Source organism: Panthera leo, chromosome B4 (genome assembly GCF_018350215.1).
Source record: "Panthera leo isolate Ple1 chromosome B4, P.leo_Ple1_pat1.1, whole genome shotgun sequence".
NCBI classification, from domain to species: Eukaryota; Metazoa; Chordata; class Mammalia; order Carnivora; family Felidae; genus Panthera; species Panthera leo.
Genome location: NC_056685.1, coordinates 71,189,775 through 71,211,537, shown reverse-complemented (window position 1 = coordinate 71,211,537; position 21,763 = coordinate 71,189,775). Strand labels below are relative to the sequence as shown.

At 36.6% G+C, this 21,763-nt stretch overlaps 1 protein-coding gene across 3 annotated transcripts in view; it reads right to left on the bottom strand.

Moving 5' to 3' along the window:
- The window catches only part of TMEM117 (transmembrane protein 117), a 485,771-nt gene that overhangs the window by 165,106 nt on the left and 298,902 nt on the right, over positions 1–21,763 (bottom strand). For all 3 annotated transcript variants that reach the window (XM_042946297.1, XM_042946299.1, XM_042946298.1), the window contains exon 5: positions 650–747. In XM_042946297.1, coding sequence (XP_042802231.1) covers positions 650–747 — 98 coding nt within the window. The remainder of the gene's footprint in view (positions 1–649; positions 748–21,763) is intronic.

The window sequence follows — 21,763 nt, the reverse complement described above, 5'->3', positions numbered from 1 at the left end:
ATTCCAACACTCTGTGTGTGTTAGTGCACACCTTTTCAAATATTAGGTTGAATCTGTAGTTGGCCACTGCCCTTCTTACTGTCTATTCTTATATCTTCTGTTTAAACTTCTTCAATTACACATCAATAGTATTGACTCTACAAACAACAAAGTTCCATAAGACATGGATTTTTTTTTTAATTGCAATGATTGGTCTGGAGAGCTAAAGGAAATTACATAAAGAAGGAATGCCAATGAGCCAGATGTGATTTGTAAATAGGTTCCCTCTCTGTACAACTTCTTCAAAGCAAAATTATATCGTCAAGTGTACTGGAAATTTAGAATTTACTGGAGACATTTTTATGGCAGATTTCATTGATGAAAATTATAGCTTGTTTTTGCTGAATAAAAAACTTACTTACCTCTGGTAAAATACGTATTATTTTATTAGTAAATGTATCTCTTGAAAATGTGCATATGCAACAATGTGTAAGCAGAAAGTAATTCATAAAATAATTAGGATTATGGTTTTAATCATCTTAATGGAGCATAATATCCACTAGAAATGGCTCTCTACATAGAATTCTATATATCTAAAAAAACTACATCCAGCTCAAGTTCTTTGTGAATGATGGAAGGCTAAAAATCGATAAATGAAACACTCTCTTACCAGAATAAAATGATCCTAACATTTCCTTTCTTCCAGAAAGCTCTTGCAGATTTTCCCCAATCAGGATAGGGCTTGTCCTGAAGCATCATATCAGTGACCTGAAGCCACAAAAAGGAACTTATTTAGCACTTTCAGAAATCTTACATTCAGGTTTAAATATGGATATAACTTACGCTTTATTGAGAAAATGTAAGTATTTTAACACTTAAACATATACAGAGATAAAATTAAGAAGAATATATTTCCTCAGTTCAATTTTTTTTGCAGTTCATTTGACTTTACAAAATGAATGAGCAGATTGAAGGTCGTCTAACACATCAAGTACTGAGACTTTTTTTTTTTAATTTTTTTTAATGTTTATTTATTTTTGAGACAGGGAGAGACAGAGCATGAACAGGGAAGGGTCAGAGAGAGGGAGACACAGAATATGAAGCAGGCTCCAGGCTCTGAGCTGTCAGCACAGAGCCCGACGCGGGGCTAGAACTCACGGACCGCAAGATCATGACCTGAGCCGAAGTCGGACGCTTAACCGACTGAGCCACCCAGGCAACCCTGAGACTTTTTTAAAAACATCGATCAAGATTACCTTACATGAGAAGGCATCTTTAAGATACCATGAACTTCTTCATAGAAGCAAAACATACATAACAAATAAAATACCATACTTTTTGCTTGTCTAAATCAGAAACTCCAAAATCTAAATATTTCTTTGTATGTATAGATTATTAACTGTATCACTAGTCAAAATATTACTTCCTTTGTCTCTGTTTTTTTTTCAATGTTATGTGAGGAATGGGACTTGACCCAGTTTTACAGCATATTTTAATAGCCTAGCATTCATTCTCCCACCTCCATGCCATCTGCAGTCCTACATCTTTTTCCAAAAATGTTCTACCTCTCTTTCTCACCTGCAGATTCTGCCCATCTTCTGAGGCCTAGGCAAAGTCACATCACCACTGTGATGCCCTCACTGCCCCTCCAACTAGTTCTGGATCCACCTTTCCGATGTCCCTTATTGCTTTCTACTTTCTATTTGACTTACTTATGTACATTTGTTCTCCCTCCACTAGGCTTTAAAATCCTTAAAGGTGAAGATTTGTCACTATATCCCTTTGAATAGCTACGGTTCTTTTATATAAAAGACTGCAAAATATTTGTCTAAAGAAAAAATAGCAAAATGATTTGATATAAATGTTTGTTTTTAAAAATGCATTAACAAAATAAATTTCTCATTGGCCACATCCCACATTAATGGTTTCAGGAAATGTCCAAAGTATTATACACAACCTATTATAAGAGCATTTTTAAAAATATGATGGGATGGGTAGTGAATTTCTTTCTTTCCTCTAATAAAGGAAAACATATTTGGTGTATGTGTATACACACACAAACACACACTTCTTCCTTTTTCCAGGAAATCTACCTTCCCTTCAAGAGAAGAAGATATTGTTCCATTAATTGGATATTTATTTATTTATTTATTTATTTATTTATTTATTTATTTATTTTGAGAGGGAGAAAGAGAACATCAGCATGAGAGGGGCAGAGAGAAAGGAAAAGAGAAAATCCCAAGCAAGCTCTGCACTGTCAGTACAGAACCCACTGCAGGGCTTGAACCCACAAACAGCGAGATCATGACCTGAGCTGAAACCAACAGTCGAACACCTAACCCATTGAGCCACCCAGGCACTCCTCATTAATTGGATTTTTATTTAATGACATTCAAATTCAAATAGGGCCAATTCAAAATTAAGACAATTTATATGGAATCAGATATACTGAATTGAGTAAGGAAGAATTTTCATCATCCATTAAAAAATACTTCTTTCTTGGTGTTAATATAATATTGCACTCACATGTAACTTCCAACAATGGCCTGACCTGGAATGGGTGAGATTTAATCATTTATGGTGAAAGATTTTGATTCGGTGGGGAGTCCTTCTGGATCAATGACACCTTCAGTACTAGACTTTTTGTGGAAGGCACATCAATTCTCAAGCAAGCCCATCTTATTGTGCTATACAACATCCAAGAAATGGTCTCTGGAAACATTCATAGCATGCAAGAACACAGGCTCATTTAAAATGCAATCAGAACAGAGGTTAAGGAGCCCAGTCTCCAGGAGATATTCAGTCTTAATTCTTTATATTCTTTCTCAACATAATTTCTTGGACTAGGACTCCCACATTACTCCTGGTTGATGAGAACCAAAGGAAGTTCACTGGTCTTCATGGAGTAACACTGCAGATTTATGCCAGCTCTAACATAGGGCTTACAATCATTTTGTGTGAGGTAGCTTTGAATCTTCAAATCAACAAATGCCATAAATAGTTTTAATACGAATCCTCAGTTAACTTTTTGAAATCATTAATTATATTGATAATTGTGAATGCAACTAACATTTAAAATTCAAAAGGGAACAACATTGATTTCACTTTTTAAAAAAATTTATGATTTTCTCATCTATTTTCTTCTTCCCAACAATTTAAAATTACAACTTTTTACTTTCTTACTCTAATGTACATGCATTGTATCTTCAATCAAATAAAATTCATATTTGTCAAAATGAACAAAGGGAGATGAGAGAATAAAATTTAACCATGGGGCACCTGGGTGGCTTAGTCGGTTAAGCGTCTGACTCTGGATTTCATCGCAAGTCATGGGATCAAGCCCCGTATCAGGCTCTGTGCTGACAGCATGGAGCCTACTTATGATTCTCTCTCCCTCTCTCTCTGACCCTCCCTCATGTACGCTGTCTCTCTCTCTCTCTCTCTCAAAATAAATAAAAATTAAATTAAATTAAAAATAACCATGAATCAAGTGAGTTACACTGTTACTAAAAAGTGAATAAAAGCAAAAGTAGAAAAATTTAAATCGCATGTATTCTTGGGCATAGAGTTTTATATCATACCTTCCCTTGAGGAAAGAATTGTTATTCTTCCAAACAACAATTTCATCCACTACTCCTTTGTAACTTTCTTGAATAGCAAGTCTTGTGTCCATTTTTATTTATTTATACAAAACCTCAAGGTTAAGTAAATACTTTAATAAATATTTCATGTTATACCAGCTTAAAAGATTTAATTAATTCTGTTCAGCAATATTCACCCTGTTCCAGAAAAAAAGTCTACACGGTAATAAATATTTCCAAGGAACAGAATGATTACTGTGTAGATTTTATTCAATTTTCAATGTTTTCTCCAGGGCACTTTCTGAGAAATACTTATTATATTTTCTAGAAGAAGGCAATCTGCTGCTATATGACCAATAATTATAGCATCATGTTTTGTAAAAATGACATTGAAGGATAAAGAATTTTCTCAGGAAAATGACAAGATGAGGCAAAAAAAAAAAAAAAAGAAACACACACACACACACACACACACACACACACAACACACACACACACATTTTTTTTTTTTTTCTGATGCCAGACAGCTGGTCTTTTTCACTCCCCAGCTCCAACTCTTTATTTTAAGTCATATCATCAGATCAATGTCAGGTCACTTGCAGCTAAATTGGCAGGAGCAGAGACAGTCATTAAAGGGATGCATTCAATAAAGAAAAAATCCAATTACCTTCTGCATTAGAGAAATCAAATTCATTTCTGTTGGTGGTCAAGGACAGTCTTTGTGGGAAAAGATGCAGGAAAGGCAGGACTAAAGACCATGCACAAAGGGTGCTATGTAGCATAAATATAATGCAAAACTTGTTGATGCTTCTCCCAGAGGAAGATTATTAGAATTTGAAATTGCAGGTCTTTCTTTCCAAGCTGGGAAAATTTAACTCTTTGAGTCTCATAGATCTTGTCACTCTCCCTTTCCTCCCTATGAGGTCTGTGCACAAAACTCAGAACTTCATTACATCCCTTATCACATTATGCCTTGTCAGGTAGTCTTTCTCAGTAAAATATAAGCTACTGTAGGGCATAGGTATTGTACAATCGGAGCATGAGCATGAATGTTGAGATTTCAAAGTCAGTAAATGACTGTAAAAGCAATTTATCTCTACAGAAATCTAAGTGGAAACTTTGCTCCCCTAAGTAGAAGCTGAGCAGATAGGACATGGGGGTAAAAATGGCAACAGAAAGACAGCAGTGACAACAGCAATACCATACGTTTGCTATAGAGCTTCATGGATTACAAAGCTCCTGGAGGTATTTTTCTTAATAACTGTCATAGCAGCCTTATAAAGTAAGTTGCTATTTTCCACTTTCCACCAATGGAGAAAGAGAAGTCAGTGAGATGAAATAACCCATCAGGATCACACACGGAAGGCACTGTTATGTGGGCCAGTTGTGGAGACAGCCTGCTCGCTGACTTCTGAGTTTTTTCTCTTACTAGCTTTTTATTTGCAACAAAGTAAATGTGCAACAAAGTAATTAATCTCTCTGAGCCTCAGCTTCTTATTCTCTATGTATGGACACACAATAGGTATTAGCAGATGTTACAAGAATTATTGATGTTTTTTTTGTTATCTAAAACTTCTATCCAGGGGCGCCTGGGTGGCTCAGTCGGTTGGTTGGCCAACTTTGGCTCAGGTCATGATCTCACGGCTGGTGAGTTAAAGCCCCACGTCTGGCTCTGTACTGACAGCTTGGAGCCTGGAGCCTGCTTCGGATTCTGTGTTTCCTTCTCTCTACCCCTGCCCCACTCACCACACTTTGTCTCTCTGTGTCTCAAAGGTAAATAAACATTAAAAAAAATTAAGACTTCTACCCATTTAGTCAAGTATAAAGATATTAAACAATTGTTTGTAGTCTACATTGTTCTCATGGCCTACATTTGCTTTATGTGACTGCGTTAAATGATTGGATTTAGAGTCAAAGGGTTTGACAATCAGTCTCATCTCTTCCATAAAGACAAGACTATAAGATACTGAACTATTAGAAAATGATAAAGATAGAGCATAATGTTAAAATACGTCCAGTCTAAAATTGCTATAAAAAAATAAAACTTATTGCCAAAGGCTGCAATAATCTAAGAAGGCTTCACAGAAGATTTGTATAATAAAACTGACCACTGATTTGTATCCTGTATCATTCTCTAATTTTGCCAGGTTTTTCTTAGCTTGATTATAAACTACGCACACAAAGGTACTACATACTATATCTCTAGTCTTACTTGATACAGTTTTAGGTTAAGCATGTGATATTAATGAAAAATATTGATTAAATAGATATAAAAGATCATAATATAATAATAATAACCGTGGCTACATAGTGCCCCTCTTGAGGTAGTTATTATATAGCAGAGTATCATTTAAGAAAAATAAGTGTCATTCTCTTAACAAGCATATACATTAAGGATATTAATGAACAAGCATATACATATAATTTTCCATGCTATTTTGCAAGTTATTTCATTTTAATAATATATTTTGAACATAATCATATATCAGTACATATATAGTTATTTAAATAGTTTCTTCTTAGGCAAGGTTTCAATTGTATAGAGCCAGAGTTAGTCTCTGGAAAATTCTTCTAAATCTTTAAGGTCATATATGCAAGAAGCCTGATAGAAGTTTCCTTAAATTTTAACACAACCTTGAAATTTTTCATATAATTGTAAATAAGTTTTAAAAATGAAAGAAACCTTTCTAGACATCATTAATTAAAAATAAATTTTAATTTAAAATAAATAAAAAATTTCTTCTTTTTTTCTTCTTTCACCATGCATTTACTATGTGCTTTCCACTGAAATACAAAATGTTTCTATTTGGTTCTAATTACTACCTTTATAATTAAAGTTCATTTAACATATGTATTATTTATTTCAATTTTTATTTACTCCCTAAGATGAGCATTGACTAACTTATTTAATTTCTGCTTCTTCTCCCTCTGCCTTCTCTCCGTCCATTACCCTACTATACTTACATTATTTTACCCTATTAACTTTTTGACTCTTTGAATATCTTATGTCCCTTTTTTATTTATCATCTTTAAATAGTATCTTCTTCCCTCATCTATAAAGATGGGAAAATCAGAACATTATGCTTTCTTACACTATTCATCATTTCTGTGTTGTTAGGGTTTGGGAGCATTTCTCTTAACCCTGGTTCTACAATTAAATTGACTCAATGATCTTTTTCAGTACTCCTGCTGGAGTTTTCCCACTACTTTCAAAGTTTGTACTTTGTTCTACAACACATTCTTCAGGAAAGGGCATGAGAGCAATGTAGCCTACAAACAATTGTTTAACGTCTTTATACTTGACTAATAATTAGACTGAGTGTAAAATTATTGAGTCATTGTTTTTTTGTTGTTTGTTTGTTTAGCTTGGCATTAAAGGCATGGCTTCACTTTCTTAATACTGTTGAGTGAGACCATGGAGAAACCTAAGATAACTCAAAATGGGATTTTTTCTCCATCTTTACAGGTGAATTGGTTTTTATTGCTTAGATGCCCAAAGTATTCTTTTTTCTATCTTGAGTATTACAATTTTGCTAAGTTTATCGATGGTTGTCTGTCACTTTTCTAGGCATGATCGGTGCTTTCAACCTAAGGATTCAAGTTTTTCTTTACTCTGTTAACTGTTCTGAGAATCCTTAAGTATTATTTTTCTTTTCCTTTATTTTAGTTCTATTGTTTAGTTCTATTGTTAGAGAAACAATTCTGCAGACACTGGTTGTCTCTGTCTTCTATGTGTATCCTTTCTACCTTTTAACTCCACTCTCTCAGTTGTGTCCCTTACCTTGATTTTGGGTGTGTCGATTAATATTTGTGGAGAGTCTAATTTGACCTTTATTTCTCTAATTTTCTTCCTTTTGCATTTCTTTCCTGAGCCTACCATCCCATTTCATCCTCTGTTGTCTCACAACATGAGATCTCCAAACTCTTGTACCATTGCTTTGGAAACTTATAAAGACAATGACTTCACTAATTGTTTTTTAATTCCCTGGGGTTTTGTTAATCACAATTTTCCTCTGCTCCATAGTATCATTTTTCTGGTGAAAGTTCTTCACCTGCTACTGGATTTTCTTCTTATTTTCTGCCTCTGTTATTCTTAGTGACAAAATTCTCATGCTGGTTCCTTTGGAGTTGACTGCCATCTGAATGACATGAGTTTTCCTGGACTAGCATTCTGCAAGAAGCTCATATTGGTTGCGGGGGGTGGGGGGGGGCTGTGGGGGCAGGGCCCACTCTCAATCATCATCTCCCCCCGATCCCTAATGCTCCAGACCTCTCAGGGAATGCCACCTTCCTTGGAGAATTATCCAAGAGATAAGTCATCACCACATCTCCTCTTAGCATTGTCTTGAAACTTAGTGATAGTCACTACGTTTGGCAATCCTCCATCATGAAGATTGTGCTTCAGAGTTAAAGATACGATTTAGTCTTATTTATGATAAAGTTAACATCTCCGATTCTTATATTCCATGTTCTTTGGGATGGTTGCCAAAATATTCCTACTTTCAAATGAAAATTCTATATTGCTATTTAAAGTGGTTATTAAAAGGCTTATTTATGTGACATGTATTTTTGGCAATTTTGAGGCCATTTTGTCAAAAGTGATTACTACATCTGTGATATTCTCGTCTGTTTAAATGGTACCTATCAGATGACCTAAATAACATTTAAAACCAGCTTTTAATTAACCTTGTTTTAGATTATCTTCCCCAAATACAACTTTGTTAAAAATAAAATAATTAAACATAATACGAGATTTTGTAGGGATTTGAACATAAGGCAGTTTCAGATTTTCTGGGAGAGGATTTTGAAGAAAAGTTTTGCTGTATATTCAGCGTATGTCATAATATAAAATTTTAATTAGGTTATCTGGCTACCCATATCTATTATATAAGTGAAATGTGAAAAGTATTTAGTCATTGGAAGGCTAAGTGTTCTATGAGAGCATTTCATACGTAGAAATTTCATCTTTTAAAGATAATAGTGATAATGGTCTTCCAGTAGTATGATAGTGTCTTCCATTTATCTACAGCAAAATATGCCACCAGCAACTGATGATTTTCATGGATATCTATAATTACTTTTAAACACCTGGATAATTGTTATCATGACCAAGATATTTTTGTTTTTTAGTTCCTTGTCCACTTAAGAAAGCTAATTCAGACTATCAAAGATACATCACCCCATCACTGTAGTATTCTCTCCCTGACTTTGTTAATACCACTTTTATTTTAATTTCATTGAGGCATATACAGGTGCATGCCAGAAAAATTACTTAGAATTATAAGCCAGTAGTATTACTAAGCATGAACAGGCAATTAACACCAAGTTTTCAATATCAAGCAATCCCATATTTTGGCAAATGCTTTGAAATTCCCTAGGGTGGTTCATTCAGGGACAGGTAGAAAGTTACAAAGTTCTTTGAATTTGTAAAAGCAGACTTTGTATTTGAGGACTTTTGCCTCCCAAAAACTTGTGGTTACAAATATATTCATTTACCAATGGCCAAAGCCAACATCAAAACGAGTGCATATTGGAGCAAATGGGTGGCTCAGTCAGTTAAATGTGTCTCTTGATTTCAGCTCAGGTCACGACCTCATGGTTGGTGGGTCCGAGCCTCTCATAGGGCTGTGTGCTGACAGCACAGAGCTTGCTTGGGATTCTCTCTTCCCTCTCTCTCTGCCCCTGCCCTGCTTGTGCGCGTCTCACGCTCTCTCTCTCTCAAAATAAATAAACATTGTTTAAAAAATGAGTACATCCTTAAATACCCAGTCCAAGAGGGCAGACTGCTTATCGTTAGGAAGAACATGAGCACTGACAGAGAGTTATGACCCACTGATGACAAACCAATGACACAAGGAAATATCAGCACTTAAATTGGAAAGGAGAAGATGGTGAGCAGGGCTCCAGTGTGTCTTTTAATTGCTCATTTTACTTCTTTGCTTCTAAGCAGATTAATAAAAAGTCCTTACCTACAATGCATATGTATCCCAAATTCCTCCCAACAGTATCATAACCATATTGAGGAGTCTGACTCCATTTTTTGGTCTTTTTTTTTTTCTTTCTTTTTTTTTCCTTTTCATTAAAGCATGGTTGACATATAAAATTATGTTAGTTTCAGGTGTACAACTAATTATATTAGTTTCAGGTGTACAGTGATTTGACAATTCTATACATAACAAAATGCTCTCAACAAAAAGTATAGTTATCATGTGTCACCACATGATTTGTTATTATAATATTGACGATATTCTCTGCGCTGGACTTTTCATTCCCACGCCCTTTTTATTACTAGAAGTTTCAACTTCTTAATCTCTTCACTTATTTTGCATATCCCCCCACCTCCCTCCCCTCTGGTACCCCCTAGTTTGTTCTCTATTTATGAAGTTCCATTTAAAAAAAAATAACTGCTGACAACTTTTAAGCCTCACTGCTCCCTCTTCCTCTTCCCCACACCTGGGAAAATCCTGTGCTCCTTACCCTGCAACAGCAGGAAGTTCAAACCATGTGCAGGAACCCTCACCCTGGTTCCACCCCTTACCCAGTATAAAAACCCCACACCAGTCTCTTTACCTGACTCTTTTCAAGCACTTCTGGATCTCTTTGAGAGCCATCCTGCTCTCCCCAGAAAGTTCACTATATGAGGAATAAACCTTTTCATATCTTCTTGGTGCAAATGTGACATCTTCATTCTTGGCATCTGAATAAATTTGGGATGGAAGGGCCATCTTACTTTTTCAGAGTGCTCACACAGTAACAAACCCAACAAGTAATCATAAATGAGGTTTCCGGTGATTTTTTTTTCTCATATCTTGTTTGGGAGGCTACCTTTTTTCTTATGGACTCTTGGCATCTTATAATGCAAATATATTCTGTCACCAAACAGCAGTGCAAAAGGCCTGCTGGAATTGAGGAATTGAGAGATTTCTAGGAGACTATGTCAAGGAAACTTCACTGTATTCCTGAAACTGTAGCTCCGTGCATCAAAGCCTGACATTATATAAAAACAAAGGCTAATATTGTATAAATTATTCATATAAAATAGGGAGAAATTAAAAGTTCCAAATTTTAGTAGCTATATCCTGAACATAAACTGAGATTCTGTAAAATGCAAAGATCTAAAGTAGCTGAATTAACCCTGCTAATATACTCACCCCCAGAGTATAACCTCCATCACTGCAAGCATCTTGTCCATTTTGTTCACACAGTGTCCCCATGATCTAACACTGTATATAGTAGACTGTAAGCTCTCAGTCAACATTTACTGAATGGGTGGATGAAAAAAAGGATACATGGTGAATGAATGAACAAAAGGGAATCAAGGAGAACATGGAATACAGAAGAGACTAGTGAGGAAGGCTAGAAAAAATAGCACATTCCAAGTAGCTCTTTCCTTGTTCTGCTTTTAAAGCCTCTCTAGCAATTAGTGTTGATGATGGTGCTAACAGAAATGGTGATGGTAGTGGTGGGAGGAGGAGGAGGAGGAGGAGGACATGAATGGTAGAGTACTCCCTTTCCTTCCAATCCCATCCCTTCACTGCCTGGAAAGCTAGGAAAACACAGGGCATTTATAGTTAAATTCTAAAAAGAGGTGGAGGTCATCTTTGTCAACTCCCGGAAAAATAAAGAAATCAAAGATAATTTCAAACAAGAGGAATATTAAGCCTAAGATGCATACTTACTCCCATTGTCCATGTGCACAACATATCTGCTTTATTGTAAATATATCTGTAGATTAACTAAAGAAGGACACATATGAATCAGATATTTTAAAGACTAGAAAGCAGTACACTTCCATATGCCTTATATTCGGTGTTAATTTATTGAACAATTCTGGGGGAGAATGGGGTATAGTGGCATCTGGAGTTGGGACAGTGCCCAGCCTCTGAATCCTTACGTGTTGGGACCTTTGCATCCCTAAGAGCATAGCATTATTTTCTTATCCTCTGCTTAAGTCACTCTAAGGAAAAACAAAATTTAAATTGCATTTCTTTCACAATAGGGAAATATTGTACTGCATAGGACAATGCATGTTGTTTGTTCCCTTTTGCTGACCCCTAACCCCCAAGAGACACACCATACCACACACACAGGCATGCATATACAATCAGTCGTACACAACAGCACTTCCCACTGAGACAAAGAAAGACCCAAGGTCCAACCAGAAAGGATTATGCATATTCAGTGAGGAATATTAGCTAAGTATACAATTAAGTAAATGGAAACCATGGAGGAACGTTTTCTAAATTACCTAGATATGGCTTAAAAGAATTGCTACAAGAAGTATCTGAAAATCACTGGCAAACATCAACTGGTGAACACTAAACCTGGAATGTATTCTACAGCTTTTTAGAAGCACAACCAGGGTTTCATAAAGCATGAATATTAATGCACCTGCTTATTATCTCCAATGATAGCCTGCACTGCTTTTGTGATGTATTGCACCTTATTGCTGGATCCCTACTGATTTACAATGAGTCATGGACTGTTTTATTATTAAGTAAGGAAATTGGGCATGTCTCAGAATATAGAAGCATTTAGAAAAAGATACCTGAATCACCTGAATACAGAAATATACACAATCAAAAAGTACCTTCCCAGGCAAGGTCTGCAGAGTTCCAAATGGTGTGTTAACAAATGCAAAATAACTACAACATCCCCCAGTACAATTTGCTTTACACCACATTGAATTATAATTAGAATAAATAGAAAGAAAGAGACTACTGATTTTGCTGAGCAAAAAGCCAGCAGAAAAATATTTACACCACCTTCTGACATGCTATTCTTCTTGGGTGGCCAAATTACAAAATGACAGTAGCCCAATATTACATGGCTGAGAACTTATTTTTGGTTTTTGGCTTGAAAGAATGAGGATTTTCAGCATGCATACCTTCTCTACCTTGTTAACATAAATGATTATTACTAGAGAAATGAATTATAAAAATATACCATATATGATGACTTTGTGACAGTATATATGAATGGAGAACCAACAGGGAAATCTATAAAGGATGTTTTTTAGAAATTTAACTAAAAGAACCATTATCCACCAAGGAGCCCTTGGAACACAGAAAGGGCAAACATCTCAAAAGGAAACTCAGTCTTGGGGAGCCAAGATGGTGGAACAGCATGGAAGTTTTTTGTGTGTCTCACATCCATGAAATACAGCCAGACCAACACTAAACCATCCTGCACATCTAGAAAACTGATCTGAGGATTAACACAACAATCTGCACAAACTGAAACAAAGCACTCAGTAGGTACGCACTGCGGAGAGGTGAACATGGAGAGCAAGAAGCCGCGGTGAGCAGGGAAGTGCTTTTGCAGGCAGAGAGAGAACAGAGAAGGCGGGGGGAGGCGGGGGGGGGGGGGGGTGGAATACAGGAAAAGCACCCTGCCCCAAAAGCAGCTGGAGAGAAAGTGGAAAATTGGAAACAGCTACAGGGACTAAACTAAAAAGGGAGAAGGAGAAAGGAAAGGGTTTAAATTCCAAAAGAGTGTAAACAGGGGGACTGCAGAGTCTGCAACTCCACAGCTCCATACCTGGCAGTGCCCTGGTGGGAAGGGCAAATCTCCAGGAACAGAGTGGGGTCTGGGAGGTTCTTCGGCCACAAGGGGAAAAGCAGTTCCACTGCTGGAAGGATATTTGATAGAGACTGTTGAAGCCACCTGGTCCCAGCAGACCCCAGAAAATGGCCACATTCACTGGTGCTGGAACAAGGTCGTTAAAGGTGAAGCATGGTGCCAGATGTGTGTTGTGATTTTCCATAATCCCTGAAATGCAGCTGCTGCACTATCTCACAAAATTTTTCTGGGGCAGGCTGGCACCTGGCCGCAGTCTCAGGGTACCTGGCCGCAGTTTCAGGGCGCCGGCAGCAGCAGGGTCCAGCAAGTGTTGCTGGGTACACCAGACATTCCGCCATTGCTCATTTAGCCATTGCTCGGTGAGACCCCCTCCCCCCCTGCAGAGGGGCGTTACAGGTCAAAGCCACAGTCCTTCAGAAGTAAGGGGCCAGGTAAAACAGCCTCATCCGAGACAAAACTCAGGAGAGAGGTACTGCCTGGGGCTTGATCACGGAGAGTGAGAAAGCGGGGACTGGACGAAAGCTGAAGACAGAGGACAGGTGCGCGACTGCTGATCTGGGAGAACAGACTGGGTAGCTGGGTGGCGCCATTTTCACCATTCACGCGCATACGTACCTACAAGCTCCACAACAATTCACTCCAGTAGGCTAGCAGCGCCATCTAGTGGAGAACAGAGCCATTACACTAAGCCCCGCCCAACTGGGCCAACCTCACTCTTCAAGAGCACAAGTCTCACTGCCTGCTTAGTTTATGGACTATAAAGTGCTTCACAGTTTGACTTCTAAGGGAAAACGAAGTAATTTCAGTCATATTTCAGACTGTTAGCAGGAACATCTATTCAATTTTCTTTCTTTTTTTTCTCTTTTTCACATCTTTTTCTTGAATACAGAAAGAGAAAAAATTCAATTTTATTTTCAATTTTTATTAAAATATTTATAATTTTTTACTATATTTTTTACTTTTGTGTAAATTTTTTCAAATTCTATTTTACTTCCATCATTTTATATTAGTCTACTACAGTATAGTCATTTTCAAATTTTCAAATGATTTCCTTTTTCTTTTTCTTTTTTTCTCTTTTTCATTTCTTTTCTTTTTCTTGAACACAGAAAGAGAAAAAAATCATTTTTATTTCTAATTTTTATTAAAAATAGTTTTCCTTAATTTTTTCTACTATATTCTTTATTTTCTGTAAATTTTTTCAAGTTCTATTTTACTCCATCATTTCATTATAGTCTACTTCAGTGTATTCATTTTTTTTAATTCTCAAACAATTTCCTTTCCCCCGCCCCCGTTTTTGTCTCTAATCTATCAAACCACTTTCAACACCCAGAACAAAACACACCTAGGATCTAGCATCATCTATTCGATTTTTGTGTGTGTTTCTAATTTTTTAATTTTAATATTTTGTTAACTGTGATTTTTTTAATTTTAATTTTTCTACCTCATTAATTCATTTTCTCCCTTCAAAATGATGAAACGAAGGAATTCACCCCAAAAGAAAGAACACAAAGAAACGACACCCTGGGATTTAACCAACACAGATACAAGCAAGATGTCTGAAATAGAATTTAGAATCATGATAATAAGAATACTAGCTTGAGTCAAAAATAGATTAGAATCCCTATCTGTGGAGATAAAAGAAGTAAAAAATAGAATGAAATTAAATAGATATTAAATACTATAACTGAGCTGCAATCACGGATGGATGCTGCGGCAGCAAGGATGGATGAGGCAGAACAGAGAATCAGTGATATAGAGGACAAACTTATGGAGAATAACGAAGCAGAAAAAAAGAGGGAGATTAAGGCAAAAGAGCACAATTTAAGAATTAGAGATATCAGTGACTCATTGAAAAGGAACAACATCAGAATCATAGGGGTCCCAGAAGAGGAAGAGAAATAGGAGTAGAAGAGTTATGTGAGCAAATCATAGAGGAAAACTTTCCTAACCTGGGGAAAGACACAGACATCAAAATCCAGGAAGCACAGAGGACCCCATTAGATTCAACAAAAACCGACAATCAACAGGGCATATCATAGTCAAATTCACAAAATACTCAGACAAGGAGAGAACAATGAAAGCAGCAAGGGAAAAAAAATCCCTAACATACAAGGGAAGACAGATCAGGTTTGCAGCAGACCTATCCACAGCAACTTGGCAGGCCACAAAGGAGTGGGAGGATATATTCAATGTGCTGAATCAGAAAAATATGCAGCCAAGAAATCTTTATCCAGCAAGGCTGTCATTCAAAATAGGAGAGTAAAAAGTTTCCCAGACAAAAATTAAAGGACTTTGTGACCACTAAACAAGCCCTGCAAGACATTTCAAGGGGGACTCTCTCAGGGGAGAAAAGCAACAAAGATTAGAAAGGACCAGAGAACACCACCAGAAACTCCAACTCTATAAACATCATAATGGCAATAAATTCATATCTTTCAGTACTCACTCTAAACATCAATGGACTCAATGTTCCAATCAAAAAACATAGGGTAACAAAATGGATAAGAAAACAAGATCCACCTATATGCTGTTTACAAGAGACCCACTTTAGACCTAAAGACACCTTAAGATTGAAAACAAGGCGATGGAGAACCATCTATCATGCAAATGGTCAACAAAAGAAACCCGGAGTAGCCATACTTATATCAGACAATCTAGACTTTAAAATAAAGACTGTATCAAGAGATGCAGAAGAGCACTGTATCATAATCAAGAGGTCTAGCCACCAAGAAGACCTAACAATTGTAAACACTTATGTGCCAAATGTGGAACAGCCAAATATATAAGTCAATTAACCATAAACATAAAGAAACTCATCGATAGTAATACCATAGTAGTAGACTTCAACACCCCACTCACAGCAATGGACAGATCATCTAATCAAAACATCAACAAGGAAACAATGGCTTTGAATGACACACTGGACCAGATGGACTTAACAGATATACTCAGAACATTTCATCCTAAAGCAGCAGAAAATACATTCTTCTCCAGTATATATCGAACGTTCTCCAGAATAGACCATATACTGGGACACAAATCAGCCCTAAGTAAGTACAAAAAGATCGAGATCATACCGTGCATATTTTCAGACCACAACACGATGAAACTCGAAATCAATCACAAGAAAAAATTTAGAAAGGTAACAAATACTTGGAGACTGAAGAACATCCTACTAAAGAATGAATGGGCTAACTAAGCTGTTAAAAAGGAAATTAAAAAGTATATGGCGGTCAATGAAAATGATAACACCACAACCCAAAACCTCTGGGATGCAGCAAAGGTGGTCATAAGAGGAATGTATATAGCAATCCAGGCCTTTCTAAAGAAGGAAGAAAGATCTCAGATATACAACCTAGCCTTATGCCTTAAGGAGCTGGATAAAGAACAGCAAATAAAACCCAAACACAGCAGAAGACAGGAAATAATAAAGATTAGAGCAGAAATTAATGCTATCAAAACCAAAAAAAAAAAACAAAAACAAACAAAAAAAAAAAAAACAGTAGAACACATCAATGAAACCAGAAACTGGTTCTTTGAAAGAATTAACAAAACTGATAAACCACTAGCCAGCTGGATGAAAAAGAAAAAGGAAAGGACCCAAATAAATAAAATCAAGAATGAAAGAGGAGAGATCACAACCAACACAGCAGAAATAAAAACAATAATAAGAGAATATTATGAGCAATTATGTGCCAGTAAAATGGGCAATCTGAAAGAAATGGACAAATTCCTAGATACATATACACTACCAAAACTGAAACAGCAAGAAATAGAAAATTTGAACAGACCCATAACCAGTAAGGAAATCGAATTTGTAATCAAAAATCTGCCAAAAAACAAGAGTCCAGGGCCAGATGGCTTTCCAGGGGAATTCTACCAAACATTTAAGGAAGAGTTAACACCTATTCTCCTGAAGCTGTTCCAAAAAATAGAAACTGAAGGAAAACTTCCAAACTCTTTCTATGAAGCCAGAATTACCTTGATTCCAAAACCAGAGACCCCACTAAAAAGGAGAACTATAGACCAATTTCCCTGATGAGCATGGATACAAAAATCCTCAACAAGATATTAGCCAACAGGATCCATCAATACATTAAAAAAACTATTCACCACGACCAAGCAGGATTTATACCTGGGATGCAGGGCTGGTTCTATATCTGCAAAACAATTAACGTGATTCATCGCATCAATAAAAGAAAGGACAAGAACCATATGATCCTCTCAATAGATGCAGAGAAAGCATTTGACAATATACAGCATCCTTTCTTGATAAAAACCCTCAAGAAAGTAGGGATAGAAGGAACATACCTCGAGATCATAAAAGCCATATGTGAGCGACCCACCACTAATATCATCCTCAATGGGAGAAAACTGAGAGCTTTCCCCTAAGGTCAGGAACAAGACAGGGATGTCTACTCGTGACAGTGTTATTCAACATGGTATTAGAAGTCTTAGCCTCTGCAATCAGACAACACAAAGAAATAAAAGGCATCCAAATTGGCCAGGAGGAGGGCAACCTCTCACTCTTCGCAGATGACATGATACTCTATACAGAAAACCCTAAAGATTCCACCAAAAAACTGCTAGAATTGATTCATGAATTCAGCAAAGTTGCAGGATATAAAATCAATGCACAGAAATCGGTTGCATTCCTATACACCAACAATGAAACGACAGAAAGAGAAAACAAGGAATGGATCTTATTTATAATTGCACAAAAAAAATAAAATACTTAGGAATAAATCTAACCAAAAAGGTGAAAAATCTATATGCTGGAAACTATAGAAAGCTGATGAAAGAATTTGAAGAAGACACCAAACAATGGAAAAAGATTCCATGCTCCTGAATAGGAAGAACAAATAGTGTTAAAATGTTGATACTACCCAAAGCAATCTACATATGCAATGCAATCCCTCTCAAAATAACACCAGCATTCTTCACAGAGCTAGAACAAATAATTCTAAAATTTGTATGGAACCAGAAAAGACCCCGAATAGGCAAAGCAATCTTGAAAAGAAAACCAAAGCAGGAGGCATCACAATCCCAGACTTCAAGCTATACTACAAAGTTGTAATCATCAAGACAGTATGGTACTGGCACAAGAACAGACACTCAGATCAATGGAACAGAAAAGAGAACCCAGAAATGGACTCATGAACGTATGGCCAACCAGTTTTTGACAAAGCAGGAAAGAATATCCAACGGAATAAAGACAGTCTCTTCAGCAAGTGGTGCTGGGAAAACTGGACAGTGACATGCAGAAGAATGAACCTGGACCACTTTCTTATACCATACACAAAAATAAACTCAAGATGGATGAAAGACCTAAATGTAAGACAGGAAGCCATCAAAATCCTCCAGGAGAAAGCAGGCAAAAACCTCTTTGATCCTGGCCACAGCAACTTCTTGCTCAACACATCTCCAGAGGCAAGGGAAACAAAAGCAAAAATGAACTACTAGGACCTCATCAAAATAAAAAGCTTCTGTCCAGCGAAGGAAACAATCAGCAAAACTAAAAGGCAATCAACAGAATGGGAGAAGATATTTGCAAACTACATATCAGATACAGGGTTAGTATCCAAAATCTGTAAAGATCTTATTGAACTCAACACCCAAAAAAAACAAATAATCCAGTGAAGAAATGGGCAAAAGGCATGAATAGACACTTCTCCAAAGAAGACATCTAGATGGCCAACTGACACATGAAAATATGCTCAACTTCACTCTTCATCAGGGAAATACAAATCAAAACCACAATGAGACACCACCTTACACCTGTCAGAATGGCTAACATGAATGACTCCGGTAACAACAGATGTCAGCACGGATGCAGAGAAAGAGGATCTCTTTTGCATTGTTGGTGGGAATGCACGCTGGTGCAGCCACTCTGGAAAACAGTATGGAGGTTCCTCAAAAATCTAAAAATAGAACTACCCTATGACCCAGCAATTGCACTACTAGGCATTTATCCAAGGGACACAGGTGTGCTGTTTTAAAGGGACACATGCACCCCCCATGTTTATAGTAGAACTATCAACAATAGCCAAAGTATGGAAAGACCCCAAATGTCCATCGATGAAGGAATGGATAAAGAAGATGTGGTGTGTGTATGTGTATATATATATATATATATATATATACACATACACACACACACACATACATACACAATGGAGTATTACTCAGCAATCCAAAAGAATGAAATCTTGCCATTTGCAACTACATGGATAGAGCTGGTGGGTATTATGCTAAGTGAAATTAGTCAGAGAAAGACAAATATCATATGACTTCACTTATATGAGGACTTTAAGAGACAAACCAGATGAACATAAGGGAAGGGAAACAAAAATAATATAAAAACAGGGAGGGGGACAAAACAAGAGACTCATAGATATGGAGAACAAACAGGGTTATGGGAGGGGTTGTGGGAGGGGGGATGGGCTAAATGGATAAGGGACACTAAGGAATCTACTCCTGAAATCATTGTTGCACTATATGCTAACTAATTTGCATGTAAATTTAAGAAAATAAATAAAAGAGTATCTACTTAAAAAAAAAAAAAAAGGAAACTCAATCTCATGTTAAGGATCCCATCATTCCAGTTTTCTGAATGAAATGCCTAATATATGCCTGCCTTAATGATAAAGGCAAAAGAGTTGGCTCAGTCTCCCAAACCCAGCATCAGTATATAGTCTAATGCTTATATAATATATACATTAACCTAATGGTTATATAGTATATATATAGCCTAATGCTTATATAATACCACTTCTCAAAATGTTTCAGATGATTCTACAAGCTAACAAATTCAAAGCTATACAGGTCAGTCTAATGAAAAGAAATTCATTGGCAACTGGGTTGCCATTCCTACTGTTAGTAAATCCAAGAAAAGGGTGATAGTCACCCATCTGAAATACCACCTTTGTTCCACTTTCAGAATTTGAGGGATTATAAAGAAAGGCGACCACCAAGTGACATGGCTTATAAGTTTAGGCAAGTGTTATTCTATGTTCTACTGTTGCCTGAAGACAGATATAATTGTAATGTTATGCACTGAATATTTCGGTGATATAATAACAAGCTTAGAAATTTGAAAGCAATAACCTGAATGTGTATCTGTGCAATGAGAAATCCTACTTATCAAGGTGTCTAAAAATAAAACTTCATATTCTCATTTCAAATACAAGTAAAATAATCGTTTTTGGTCATGCATGTGTTTTAAAAATTAAACCCAGTAAGTGTGTCTTAATCAAACTTTCCTGTTGTTTTTGTTAATATATCAGATGTAGCTACATATTCAAGATGTTTTCATTGAAGTTATTAAAAATGTTATATATATCAAAGAGCACAGAATGTACATGTAGGGAATAAAGAATAAAAATAAATTGTGTTTTTAAATGTTTATTTGAGAGAGAGTGCACATGAGTTGGGGGAGGGACCGAGAGAGAGGGAGAGCCTGCCTAAGCAGGCTCTGCACTGTAAGCACAGAGCCCCACAAGGGGCTCGATCTCACAGTCAGATCACCACCTGCACCAAAATCAAGAGTTGGACATAGGGCACCTGGGTGGCTCAGTCAGTTAGGCGTCTGATTTTGGCTCAGGTCATGATCTCCTCATTTGTGATTCAAGCCCTGCATCGGGCTCTGTGCTGACAGCTTGGAGCCTGGAGCCTGCTTCTGATTCTGTGTCTCCCTCTCTCACTGCCCCTCCCCCACTCATTCTCCCTCCCTCCTTCTCCCTCTCTCTCTCAAAAATAAACATTTTAAAACAATTAAAAAAAAAAAAGAGTTGGACGCATAACAGGCTGAGCCACCAGGTGCCCCAAGAATAAAAATAAATTGAGTATGTTCCCACTACCTACCTTGGAAAAAAGGGAGAACAAAATCAAAGGCCTTTAAAAGTCCTCTGTTATTTGTCCCCAGGAAAATTACCCTGTCTACCTCTACAAGAGGTAACCACAATTCTAAATTCTGTATTTAAAATTCCCATTTTCCTGCTTTTCCTTGTGGTCTCATCTGGATGTAACCATAAGTACAATAAAATATTAATTAGTGATATATACATATATATCTTATATTTATAGTTAAACAGAATACAGTATGCTTTTTGCGCATTAGTTTTCTGAGCTTTATCTAGAGTGAAGCATATAGTTATATCTTTGATCTCTAGTGCATCTCTATTGATAGTTTCGTTTATGATTTATTTGTCAACCTTGATTGATCTTATAAAGTTTTGTCAATTTTTTTAGGCTTTCCAAATTTTTAAAATGTTAATCCTCTCTATAACAACTTTATTTTTATTATATTAATTTCTGCTATCTTTACATTCTTCCTTCTACCTCTTGACTGATTCTCCTGGGTTTTTCCCCCCTAAGTTCTTAATGCTGAAAGCTTATCTCATTCATTTTTGCTATTTCTTCTTCTTTTTTTTAAATGTTTATTTACTTATTTTGAGAGAGAGCATGAAGGAGGAAGGGGCAGAGAGAGAGGGAGAGAGAGAATCCCAACAGGCTCCACACTGTCAGTGCAAAGCCTGATGCAGGGACAAACCTACAAACCATGAGATCACAGCCTGGGTTAAAATCAAGAGTCTAACACTCAACTGACTGAGCCACCCAGG